General features: G+C 41.7%; 1 protein-coding gene across 1 annotated transcript in view; it reads left to right on the top strand.

Moving 5' to 3' along the window:
• Positions 1 to 13,811, top strand: part of prtga (protogenin homolog a (Gallus gallus)) — a 33,642-nt gene that overhangs the window by 5,468 nt on the left and 14,363 nt on the right. Inside the window, exons 3-8 of the mRNA XM_071525189.1 lie at positions 8,957 to 9,101; positions 9,287 to 9,420; positions 9,872 to 10,168; positions 10,293 to 10,452; positions 10,865 to 11,112; positions 13,205 to 13,369. Of these exons, the coding sequence (XP_071381290.1) occupies positions 8,957 to 9,101; positions 9,287 to 9,420; positions 9,872 to 10,168; positions 10,293 to 10,452; positions 10,865 to 11,112; positions 13,205 to 13,369 (1,149 nt within the window). The remainder of the gene's footprint in view (positions 1 to 8,956; positions 9,102 to 9,286; positions 9,421 to 9,871; positions 10,169 to 10,292; positions 10,453 to 10,864; positions 11,113 to 13,204; positions 13,370 to 13,811) is intronic.

Genomic DNA, 13,811 nt, shown 5'->3' with positions numbered 1-13,811 from the left:
GACCCCAGGATGTCAGAGTTAACTCATACAGTACAGTAGGTAATTTCAGACAGAATTGCTGCCGGTGTAGCCAGAGAAAATCACTCACATGTTTGTCCCAGACGGGATAAAATTCCCATGGTCCTGAGGTAAAAATGACCAACCACCAGACCTCCATTGGTAATACTAATGCAGTGAATAGGAGGAAATAAGAAAGACATATCAGTCTGGGAAAAAACACCAATTCTGGGGACTGTCCCTGGAAAACCAGGAAGTGTGGTCACTCTATAAGGAAGTTGATGCTCTGCCTGCGTTGAAGTACAGCCCAGCCTTGGCTTCATTTACAGCGCACCAGTGTGACTTAATGATTTGAGGTGCGTTCCCATTGGTGCAGCAGACTGTATTTGCGATTGTATTTTGCCTAGCATTAGCTACATAAGCTAGCTTGGTGCTAACATAATGGAATGGTAAGCTTACTCTTGCTGTGTGTTATTGCTGCATTTCGGCAGTTTAACCAAGTGCTTGTTTTGTGGTGAACACTTACTTTGAAGCCGTCATCTTCTAGACCAATCTGTTTCTGACCAGTGGCTTTGTCATCAACCACTGAAAATGAACTGAAAGTTTAGCGTGGCATTTCAATCAGATGCGGTGGGATGTACAGTGTATTTGTTATGGTGCAGTAAAAGCCTATAGTTGAGATGAATCGGTGCAAAATGGCTACCCAATAAAATGAAAAAAATATGTTGACCAATGCTCTAACCATTAACTCTTCTCAAAGTAAGACATTGCTGGTGTCGGGTGGAAACTTTGTATCTCCAAAATGTCAACTTTTCAGGAGCTAAGAAACACAGCCTTGTTTTTAGCTTGACAGTTATCTGTTTTTCAGTTTGTCCAGTGGGGTTTTGAAAGGGTTTCAAACACCCAAGGGGGCGTAACGTTGTTAATCCTTCAGTTGAAGTTAAGACATGAAAATCACCAAACGAGGTTTTCATCTGACAAAGATAATATGACATGTGACCCACATATACTGTATAAAATGGTTGGATGTTACAGAGAGCGTTGCATGTCGGCATATGTAATTTGTGTCTTAGTATTAGTGAACATTCACCACTGTCTTACGTAGACAAAAATGGAATAAATAGTTTGTCCTACAACCTACAATCTACAGAGAGTAGAAAAGATAACTTTGAGATAGCAAGTAACATCCCATTGAATGTCAATGGAAGACCTGCAGGCTGTACTTTGTAATGGCTTAACAGATTAGCATCTTGTTTTGCTTGTTTCTAGTTTGGGAGGGAGTTGGTCATTCTCACAGACACTGACTTGACTGTCCTAGGCTGTAGTATTATTGTTACACTGAGTGCTCTTTCACTGTAATAGTAGAAATATTAACCAAAGAGCATAAAGAGCCTTGAAGGAGTTATTTGAATAAGCTGTTGCTATTAACTCTGTCCATATGCAGCCAAGACAGGACCACAGCGTTATTTTAGGTTGCTAAGGAATGCATCTGAGTTGCAGTGGCTCGGCACAATTAGAAGCCACAATAAGAAGAAAGCAAACTTAGCACAGTATGAGATGTGACGTGAATGAATGAAATACCCTTAAGTGAAATAACTCAAGGCCTGGAATCTTGTTTTTCGCCTCTGCTGGACACGAAAGGTTACCATGGTTCCCTTGAACGGCAGTCCCAGAGGTCAAAGGTTTCTTTAAACTGTTCAATAGATGGACGGCTCTGAGACAGAGCGCAGGGCTTAAATCTTCCCTACAATAATGCTGGACATTCCTCTATTTTTATCAGTCACTTTAATGGTTCCAATCAGTATGTCTACTTTGTTTTCATGAGCATCTCTTAATAGGCATGTTGTACTACTATAACAAGTTTTATTTTGTTCTCCCCAATCAAATTGTTTCGCTCATATGGAGTAGCAAAGAATGAAATGCTAATTATAGAGCAGAATGTACCTATTTGCAGATTGACTTCTTCAGCCCGATGTTCTGATACAGAGATTAGAAACAATGAAGCCACTGTCTCTGGTGAGTGGAGGACTGCTGCTGAATGATTGGAAAACTTTGTTGGAAGATAAGGGATTGGAGGAGGGGATGAATGCCCCCTTCTAACCCCACTCCCCCACCGCCCGGTGCTGCGAGAGGTCACGCTGCTCATGGGAATAGCTCTTTGTTTAGCCAGGCCAGTGGTCACTTGACTGTCCTGCAGCCTGTGTGGAGCTGCAGTACATCTGCCACCCGGCCAGTGATTGATTTGTGGGGCTTTTCAGCTTCACATTCTTCTTCTTGCTTATCAGCCTTCTTTTTTTTCAGAACCCCTTATTAATGTTGGTGGGGTCACTGAACATTTTAAAGGACTCATCACTCAGCTAATTTGTGCTCTGTTGCCTCTATTCCATTAATTAGGAACTCTGCAAAGTGCTTTAAGAGCGCATGCAAATGAAACTGATTTTGGGATGTGATGCATTCTAGAGCTGCAACGATTAATCGATTAATCGTTTAGTTGTCAACTATTAAATTAATCGCCAACTATTTTGATAATCGATTAATCGGTTTGAGTAATTTTTTAAGAAAAATAAGTCAATATTCTCTGATTCCAGCTTCTTAAATGTGAATATTTTCTGGTTTCTTTACTCCTCTATGACAGTAAACTGAATATCTTTGGGTTGTGGACAAAACAAGACGTTTGAGGACGTCATCTTGGGCTTTGGGAAACACTGATCCACATTTTTCACAATTTTCTGACATTTTATAGACCAAACAACTAATCGATTAATCGAGAAAATAATCGTCAGATTAATCGACAATGAAAATAATCGTTAGTTGCAGCCCTAATGCATTCCAGTTTAGAGGAGAAGGATCTGTCATAAGGTGAAAATGTATAAGTTGATAAATGGAGAAAATAAAGACCATATTCGTCTTGCAAAGTGTATATTTGTAAAACTTTTCAGTGTCAATATTTTTCATAAATGCAGTTGGAAAGCGTTGTTTCTCATATAGAGACTCATTTCACATAATCAGATATGTTTACATAATGTGCAACGAATAAAAGGATGAACAAGGTTTTGCACGGGCCTGTCAATGCTGAATGCCATCAATGTAGCATGCAGCCTGCGGGATCAGTAGAAGATGATCAATCTTAATGTCTCCCCAAAAAGATTGGACCCTTGGGGGCCCTCACTGCCATCCAGACAGCTTACCAACTGAACACAAATGGCTCCTATCATCCAGAGTGTTGAAACAAGGTTGAGGTGAGCGTGCCTTCGACTCTGGATGATACTGACTGCAGTTATGATGAGGTGGAGACCAGCTGCCCCATGCCAAGCATGACTTCGGATGGTCCAAGTGCAGTGCAGTGTGATGTTGGCTGCAGCTCAGCAGGGACTCACAACTCCTGACGTTAGCTTGAAAAAAGAACTGATTAATTTGCTAGAGGAGAATGTCCTGGCAGTTTTCTGGCACTGAGGATATATTTGGGGCTATGGGTCTTATCTTAGACATTTCAGAAGGGTTTGTAAGATGTGCTATGACAGGGATGCGAATGTTTGATGGGAGAGTTGATGTGTTTTGTGGGATCATGCTGTAGAAGATTATATGAGATTTGCAATGAGGTGCATTTTTCCTCATACAGTGTTATTTTCAATGGCAGAAACACAAGTATCTGGACTGATTGAATGCCCATGCACAGAAAAACTTTAAATTATTGTGCATTGGAATCAATGGGAGCTGAATTGTCAGCTCAAACTAATACCAAAATACAGACTTGGAGATGTGAGTTAACAAGCTAAATGGTAGGGCTGGGCAATATATCAATATTATATCGATATCGTGATATGAGACTAGATATCGTCTTAGATTTTGGATATCGTAATATCGTGATATGGCATAAGTGTTGTCTTTTCCTGGTTTTAAAGGCTGCATTACAGTAAAGTGATGTCATTTTCTGAACTTACCAGACTGTTCAAGCTGTTCTATTATTTGCCTTTACCCACTTAGTCATTATATCCACATTACTGATGATTATTTATCAAAAATCTCATTGTGTAAATATTTTGTGAAAGCACCAATAGTCATCCCTACAGTATTGTCGCAATATCGATATCGAGGTATTTGGTCAAAAATATTGTGATATTTGATTTTGTCCATATCGCCCAGCCCTACTTACAACTGAACATTTAGCCCACTTCTAGAAAATACCGAGATATATATTGTGTATCGCCATTCAGCCTAAAAATACCGAGATTTGATTTTTGGTCCATATCGCCCAGCCCTACTAAATGGGCAATTGAGATGAAGAAAAAACTTTACACTGACTGTATTGTGCTATCACATGCCACAACTTAAGCCAATGTAATGTATGTTTTTTTACCAATTGAAGCAGTCTTACAAAGCAAGAGTCTCAGTTACAGTGCAACACACCTGTTTAGTGGAGCACAGTATCTAAAAAAAAATCAACAAGAGTCAATCTTTCGGTAGTGGGCGAGTAAGTGGCCGGAGTAACAGGAGGAAAGGGGGCTGAACTGCCTCCTGATATTTGTAAGGGAACCTTTGTTGAGCCGTGACCTGTCCACTGACCTTCAGCTTGTCGAGCTGCTGGCAGCAGCAGGCACATCTGCTGCTGGAGGGGCGAGAAGTCAAACTCCTCTGGTTCTGCTGGGACTCTAGGGTCAGCTCATCTGTTTATGCTGATGGTAAATTTATGTTGATTCTGTGGGATTATGCTCACTTAGTATAGGCAAAATGGGATGGACATGATAATCACGTTTGTATTTCTGTAGTTTGCACAGTGAACTCTGGGATCTGCCTGATGGACTTGGCTGGACAAAAATGCATAAGCCAAGCATGCAGGACCTTTAATATTGGGATTCAACCTTCAGCTGTTATGCTTTGAGAAAAGGTTGATGCTTCCCTTGCTTCTGCTGTCTAACAGACTGGGAGAGAGGGGGAAAGCCTGTGCCATTTGTAGACAATCAGGGCAGCTTACAGCTTTATTATGTTTACAGTCCTTTGTAGCAGTGGTATAATGCTTTGCAGCAGCTGGACTGCATGTATAAAAACACATCAGTTTTGTTTCTTGTATCAACAACTGGCAGATGTCTGAGATGCAGCAGGAGAAAAAATATGTTGGAGAGGTTTGCAGAACGGCATCTAAATGCAGTAGAAAGTCAGCGCTCTGCTCCCAGTTGGAGAAGGTCCTGAGTGATTGATTGGCAGTTTGCTGGGGAGCAGCGAGCTGCAGTGCATTCTGGGGTGGTCATGCAGGACTCTGCCTGAGTTGTGTGCTAGCCAGGATTTGTGGAGGTCAGAGGTGAGAGGTGAGGTTGCTGGGAAGGGCAGATGGTCGGAACTGTTTTTTCATGCTCTTTGGGAAAATATAGGCTGAGGTATTTACCCCTCACTGGAAACAAACTGGCCAAAATGGCCTGTTATATAATGTTAAGTGTGTGTATTTGGTAGAAGAAAGGGAAAGGAAAACACAAACTGATGGTGAAAGTTCAAATTTTTATTTTTTAATTCATAAGATATGGACAGTGGGTGAATACAGATGACTATACAGATCAAAGAGCTTTTCTCCTTGAAGTGTTCGTCTTGATTATTTCATAAAGGAACATTAGATGCCCCTTGGCAAACATCATCACTCAAAGCAGAAGGTCAATCTCCATCTATTTTCAGCTGTGAGTGCTCTGGCCAATGCTTGACAAACCCATGCAGTTATAGATTTTCAACCTAGTCTTAGTAGTTTATCAATAATCAATGATGATCTCGCTGTTTGTCAATCCAGCATCATTTGACTGAATGGAAAGGCAAAGTAGAGCAGCAGAGGATCAGTGCAGCTCATCTCTTGTACCTTCTAGCCATATCACTTCAGCACATTAGTGGCATTTTTTTAAGAGCCTGTGTGAACCCTGGGGTGGGGGGTGGGGGGTGCAGGCCCACCCCCACTTCTCTCTTCACATCAAACGTCCACAGTACAGCGGTGGACTGGGCCTGCAACACAAGAGGCCTAACAGCTCAAAACTAATTTGATTAAACACATCCATAGCAAAGGGACTCAGCCAAAGGATTTGGCCCCGAAGACAATTTGTCTAAATGCAAGAAGTGAGATGGTGGGTTTTTCCTCGCATTGTAGCAAACAGCTACAGTTAACAACATTGATGATAAGTATTAATAAACAGGGTCGTCATTCCTATTCGTCTCATCTAGCCACCGCCTGATCAGGTCCCATGTTCCCCAATAACAAGAAAAAGAAAGTGGTCCAGCAGCTGTTATAAAATAGACTTCTATAGCCATCTAGTCCATTATAATTGATCAATATCTTAAGTTTAATACGTGAGACAAGAAAGGCTTTTCAAATCGGTTAGGAGAGCTATCAGTGTCATATGTAGCATGTAGGTTAAGAATTCCAATTTCATCTTTTTTAATTTTATCTCAGCATCTGAAACCATCTTTCCCTTCTTGGCCACTGGAAAAATGAGGACGCTTTTCCTCCAGAAACATCAGTGTGCAGCTTCATTTGTAAGAGAGAATTCAGCTCTCCACCTTCGAGGAGGCGAAGTGCTGTCAGTGTGCAGCGGTGATGATTCACTGAATGTTTTGCTTGGCAGTCAGCACTTTCCTGCTGTTTAGCACCACAACACCTGGCAACACAATTTACATGCAGCCATCCATCAAGGCTCTCATAGACACCGCTGTGTGTTTATGACGGGGCTGGGATTTCCTCTAGCCGTTTCTCGAAAGCAGAGATTAACGCTGCATGTTGTCTTTTGTAGTTGGAGTGTGGAGACTATAATGTTGTGAGATATCCTGGCTGAACGCTGTGTGAAATATGATCTGTTTGAAGAAATCAGAGGTAGTCTGCCTTGGCTGATGTTTTTTTTACTTAGGGTTTGTGAAATTCCTTAAATTTTTCTTAAAATTGATTTATACCAGAAGGGCATTTCTGGTAAAACACATTTTATTGGCTTTTTTTGTGTGTTTTTAGCTGCTCAGTCAGGAAATATTTAAACTCGCTGGCTTATTAGCTTTACATTCTGCTTTTTACTATTTCGACACCTTGAATATGTTGGCAGACAGCTGGCAGTAGGTTGGTTTCACCTTGATGTCCCACTTCCTTTCCGTTTCTTCACTGCTGAGTGCTGAAGGCTCATCGCAGCAGAAGAGCACTGGATGTGTGCATGGAGGTCAAAGAGCAACACAGTCTGTTTGTTCATCCATTGCTTAAGAGGTGATAGTTTCATCCTGAAAACAAGCAGTGACTTTGTATCTTGAGAACAAAAACTAGGAATAATGTAATTCGCTTGAATAATGTTATATAACTTTTTTTCTGATTGACTGGAAAACCCAGAATACTGTTTGTTTGCCCCATATTGTGCCAGGGATGATTTGATTTGTTGATGTATGATAAGTAATTCGATGTCATCTAGCTCTGGGGCTTTTTGTTAATATTTTGTTTTTCTCAGTATTTGGTTTGTATCAAGAGCAGCAGTGCAATTGATTTCTTTTAACAAATTATTGACCTGAAGCTTCTTTAGCTGAGATGGGGGATGGTCCAGCAGTGGGCGACCTTAATGGCTTTTAGGAATTTTACTGCCTGGGGGGGAAACGTTGTTGTAGAGGGCATTTACTAAAGAGAAAAACAACTTAAACCATTCTAAAAAGTAGGCAGTGTTGGCAGCAGTGTTGGCTATTTGTCTCACCATAACAGGCCTTATTATTATTCATGCTGGGCTTAGTTTGCTTGCCGTTCAGCTGGTCACTGACGCCCGGTCAGTTTCAGGGAAACTCTATCCTCTCTATCCTTGCAGGATGTTGCTCCTCCGCTCCAATCATCACCTTCCTGCAGCTCTCAGCAGCTCTGTAGCTTTAGGTAACAGGCATCTCTGTTTTCTGAGAGCCACTGGATCTGACTGAGATGGATGACATTATGAAATACATCAATGTATGTGCAGAGGCGTAGAGATAATTCAGAAACGTCATCTGTAAGAAATTAGCGTTATCATCCATTGGATGGCTCACTCAGAATTAGCCACATATTATTTTCTCATCAATAATTTCCAAAGCAAGGAATTTGTTTTTTCTCCTTTGCTTGCATGGACTGAACTGCTGCTCTACATTCAATAAAATGTATTTTGCTTGAATGTTATTCATATGTTTTGATATTAATGATATAATAGCATAAATATGGTTCATCTTATCCTCAAACATGTTGCCTTGCTGATTGATGAGATGTCTCTCTAACTCTGACTTTGTGGCAGATTTGAGGGGCTTTCTACTGATTTCATGTCTTGGCTCAGACTTTAATGTGTTGTAGTCGGAGTCGGGTCACGTTGAGAGAAACACAACACCAGCTTTCAAAACAAAGGGACATCTCACGTGAAAGGAGTCTCCTTTCTCCTTTCACTCTATCTTAAACTGACAACATCTGAAGGATAAAAATAGTAATCCTGTCTTGGTTGTAAGTAGCTAAGAGAGAGAGAGAGAGAGTTTGTTTCGACAGTGGAATTTATACATCTTTGTTTACAAATGAGTTAAGTAATAATAAAACATTCATTACTACTCAGGTAAGGTAATGGTCTGCTATTGTTAGTATGGTCTTTAGTAAGAGGTTTGATTTCCTGTTGATGGGAAACTGAGTATTTTTGTGATTATGTGTTTGTCAGTTCAGAAAAATACCTTATAAAGTTTGAACTCTTCAAGTCCTAACATTAAAAACAGGATCATGTGCATGAACAGAAATGTAGTAAATTTTACCATTAATAGTAATGATAATCAAAATGGATTTATTGGGCTACAGTATGTAACACGATATGAGATGTACTGCAGATACAGCTGGATGGAAAAACATTCAGATATCAGAAAAACATTGCAAAACAGAAATATTAGAAAATCATGCCATTTTCGCTGTAGTTATACAAAACATGAAATATCCATATTGTTTGTTCTAAAATTGACTCTGTCCTGTTTGCCGCAGGTATCTCCTCCTTTACAATCCAGCCAACGTCCATAGTGGTGACAGAAGGCTCAGTCGCCAGGTTTTCCTGCAAAATTACAGCACACCCTCCTCCCATCATCACTTGGGAGTTCAACCGGGTCACATTACCTCTCGCCACTGAAAGGTATGCACTCTGTTGATTTCAACTGACAACTCTATCAACTATTTCAGAGCTGTAAACATACAGTACATTGTGTGTTTCTGTTTTAAAATACGCAGTTTTATCAGTTGTTAGAAACATTTGATTTGTATTTATAATGCCGGTGATAAAAGTTGCTTCATATATTTTTTTGTTATTGTGTTGTCCAGAATCACAGTCCTGCCCAGTGGCGTTCTTCAGATCCAAGGGGTGCAGCAGGCGGACGCAGGGAATTACCGCTGCACGGCCACCAACATCGCCAACCGCCGCCGGAGCACTGAAGCCACCCTCACCGTCACCCCAGGTGTGTCACCTAGCTCCCCGTCAATGAATATACCTTTTAGAGAGCATCAACACACAGTTTAGCAGTGTAGCTAACATTATAAATGAGCGACTGCGTCCCATATCAACAAGCTTTTTCCTAATTCTATCACAAACTCCCTGTTGGATTTGGTTGTTTACATCAGAATGTGCGGAGGACATTATGAGCATTCTGTCACTTGTATCATGAGATCTTGTTTTGTATTTCCCCATGACAGTTGATATTACAGTATTACAGTAAAGTAATGAACCAGTCTGTATCTCCGAAGCAGTGGTAGATATTTTGCTGATAGTCTGTTGAAAAGTTAGTTTGTTGGGTGAAGCGACAGCAGCAGAATGATTTGTGTTTAGCATGAATTTTCACTTGAATATATAATTGTGGTCACATCATGTCACATGCATTAAAGCCATCCCCCGCTCCTCTCCTGCTGCAGCTCCCATCCCCAAACTCCCCCAGAGGCCGCGCATCATCGCCGGGCCGCAGAACATCACAGTGTCGCTGCACCAGAGCGCCGTCCTGGAGTGCATGGCCACGGGGAATCCCCGCCCGCTCATCTCCTGGAGCCGAGCCGACAGCAAGTCTATTGACGTTTACAACACCAAAGTGCTGGGAAATGGCAACCTCATCATCACGGACATCAAGCCGCAGCATGGAGGAGTTTATATGTGTAGAGCCACTACTCCTGGCACTCGAAACTATACCATCGCTTCGGCTAACATCACTGTGCTTGGTAAAAACATACAGTCGCTTGGATTTATATGTTCTGTTTATGGATTACCAGTTATGAGTCATCATTTAGTCCGTAATGACACTATTGTATGTGTTTCTCATGGTTTTGATGCTTCTTTCTCAAGCTCCTCCTTCCTTGGTGGAGTGGCCAGAGAGCCTGACCCGCCCACGGGCCGGCACCGCCCGCTTTGTGTGCCAGGCTGAAGGAGTTCCCGTTCCCCAAATCACTTGGCTGAAGAACGGAGAGAAAGTTCATTCCAACGGCCGAATCAAGATGTACAACAGGTCTGAAGTCTTAAGTCAATACTGTGTCTTTCTCTTACTTTTGTTGATCCATAAATCCCTTGCTCTCAAGCCTATACACTTCTATATGCGGAGAGATAATTAAAACAGGAAACCTAACTCGTTTACCCGTTAGACACAAGTTTAATAGTCTTAATTTGCCAATGTAAAACGATTTCAATAAATAATGCATCAGCCTCTCCCCACAGTAGAAAGGAAACTGAATAATTTACAACAGTGCAAATGGAGTTTCAGTTGGTTTCCCTGTAATTTGCTCGCAATTCTCATCCAACTCTCTACGCTTGTTAAACGCAATGATGGATCTAAACGACTAAGCACCAGTAAAGGAGCCTCAAGGTGAAGCCATCTGTGTGTGTACTCATCATCTGTGTGTGTGTGTGTGTGTGTCCCACAGCAAACTGGTCATCAACCAGATCATCCCTGAAGATGATGCCATCTATCAGTGCCAGGCGGAGAACGAGCAGGGATCGGTGCTGTCCATGGCGCGGCTCATCGTGGTGATGTCAGAGGACCGGCCCAGCGCACCCAGGAACATCCGGGCCGACACCGTGTCCAGCTCCGCCATCCTGCTGGCCTGGGAGAGGCCGCTCTACAACTCGGATAAAGTCATCGCCTACTCGGTGCACTACATGAAGGCTGAAGGTGAGCGATATGGGAACAAACACAGAGATCATATTGTCGATGTTGGATGAAAACTTGGTAACTCGGTTTTCGTTGTTGTGATTTTTGTTTTAACTTCAGTTGGATTACATGCCCCTCTTTCGATTAAGACATTTCTGCGACCCTTGGGCTTATGAAACTCTTTCGAAACTCATTGGATAACCTGAAAAATACATAGTCGTTAGGCTAAAAACAAGGCTCTTTTAGCTCCTGAAAAGTTGATATTTTGGAGATACAAGGTTTTCACCCGACAAAAGCAACACCTTCATTTGTCCTTTTATGACACACGGACGGTTTTATCTCTAGTGGCAGGAAATAATTAATATATTGAGACATTTTATGTTAATGGACTTTTTGGCCTCAGGAACTTTTTTTTTTTTGCTCCCACTTCCTTCTTGCCCCGAAAGTGGAATGTGGGAATCTGACCATCTGTTGTCAATAGTGTGCTGGTGGGCAGAGGTCAAGGGAAAAAAGTGATTACTCCACCAAAATAAGAACAGGGCTTTCTCTCTACAAACAGGAATGGTCCTCCACAGACCGAAGCCCCATGGAGGGAGTTTTAATATGCAGGATCCCCTTTAATTGATAAAATGCAGGATGCAGGGCAAACTATTCACCAAAGCACAAGGGATGTAGTGTAGCAGCAAAAAAGCCTTTAAGCCTTTCAGCTTTCCTGGGAACTTTTGCTGTTGACAACAAGAGTCACATTCGAACAAACAGAAACAATTTCAACCTGTGCGTTCAAGCACTGTGCTTCATTATAATGCCAATGACCTCTGTTGGGGAGGCGACATGTACAGAATTCAAGCAGCAAAAGGAACACCTGCTGGATTTTGTAGGGATAAGGAAGCAGACAAAAAAGGAGAACAAGTTCAACAAATTCTCTCTGTTTTGTCCTTGAATGACTGGCATCTGTCAAGGATTTTCTGCTTTTGATTAAGATGTAGTGACACATTCTCCCTGGTCCCAGTCTGAGAGAATGGCTGTTCATTGACATTGACAGGAGTCACAGGCAGTACATTCTGCACCTGAGGACGCAGACAGGGAAGCTTGGCACTAAATGGAGGCTGTAATGAAAGGAGGAACTAATTAGCCTGTGTGATGGAGTGTGCTAATCCAAACGTGTATATTCTGTGAGGGCAGTGGGAGAGTGTGAGCTGGACAGGAAGGCAGGCTTTGTTACACTTTTCAGGGAGGCTTACTGAGGCATTCAGACCAGGGACAAAGCTTTTCTGTTTACCCTCAAGGATCTTGTTTACCAGGTCAGAAATCAGCCTGCGCAATTCTTTGTACCCGGGATACAATTACATCTTTTGTGCGACTTTCCTAATCTGCACTAATTAGAGAACCATCAGCCAGTAGGCGATGTGAGAAATTGCTGTGAGATTTGGCTTGGAGATTAAAATGTCAACTGGAGAAAGTGTATTTCAGTTTGTTTGAACAAATATAAACATTTCTGCCATTTCTATGCACCCCACACAGCTACAGTAGGTGAAGACAGAAGCTGTGTAAAACCATGTAATGACATGATTTTGTATTAATAATATTTTGGACTGAAGGCAAAATTGTATTTGACCTGAGGTGAATTTTATGGCGTTTTTCAAAATATGTCCACATCTCCCTTTACCTCGTCTGATTTGGTGAAAATTGTTTCTACACTTGGATGAATTTGGCCACCAGCATCAATCATATAACGGGCAGCGTACATATTCAATTAAAAAAAACATTCACACTAAAAGAAATTTTATGCAACAACAACAGTATAAACATTGATTTTCTTTCCTTGACAGTATCACAGGCAGGATATTAATCTCCCAGTTTCAGTATTTTTATGGCCCCAAACTGGCAATTACACCAGAATATGCTCTAATTTCTCTCTAAAGGTGGAAAAGGTCAGAATATAAACGAACCTGAATTTAATTCATATCACAATCCATCAGATATGATGTAGAAAATAGTAATTACTCAGCAACAAGTACTGTTGGTTTGGCTTATTTTGATATGTAACAGCAGCCCATGAACACAAGATTCATGCTCTGACTATTTTAACTCCTTTTTTTTGTTGTTTGTCCAGGCTTGAACAACGAGGAATATCAAGTTGTCATTGGCAACGATACCACTCGCTACATTATTGATGACTTGGAGCCCGCTCGCAACTACACCTTCTACATCGTGGCCTACATGCCCATGGGAGCCAGTCGCATGTCGGACCATGTGTTCCAGCACACGCTCGAGGACGGTGAGCCACGCACCCAACACAGGCCATAAACAACAATATTGTCATCCGTCCCACCATGAACAATAATCTGAAAAAGATCATAAGTAGAGTTTGAGATGGATAAGTAAAGGGGGAATGGGGCTTATATTGATCTTTAAACACTCTTGTTAGACCATATATTGCCCTAATGGAGGCTCAGCGGACTTTGTTTACAGCGTGTTTTAACTGCAGTGAATGAGCTGCGTTGTTGACTTAAGTGGATCTGGTGGAGGTTTCCCTTCTATAAAACCTCCTTCAGGTGTCTGCTGGCTGTCTGATTGCTCTGCGTTCTGCTCTGCCGAATCATTCCTCGTGTGTTACTGAGTACGGAATGGATTATGAAAGAATTTGTGCGCATGGTGTGTGTTTTTGAATTTCAGAGAAACCTCATTTGCCCATGGTCTTGGCTTGTGGGTCAAAGGCT

This window comes from Centroberyx affinis, unplaced genomic scaffold (genome assembly GCF_046629955.1).
Source record: "Centroberyx affinis isolate AG114_WGS23_722 - 3 ecotype Tasmania unplaced genomic scaffold, CSIRO-AGI_Caff_v1 ptg001273l_1, whole genome shotgun sequence".
Taxonomy (NCBI): domain Eukaryota; kingdom Metazoa; phylum Chordata; class Actinopteri; order Beryciformes; family Berycidae; genus Centroberyx; species Centroberyx affinis.
The sequence above is the reverse complement of the archived record's forward strand: the minus strand, read 5'-3'. Positions and strand labels throughout refer to the sequence as shown.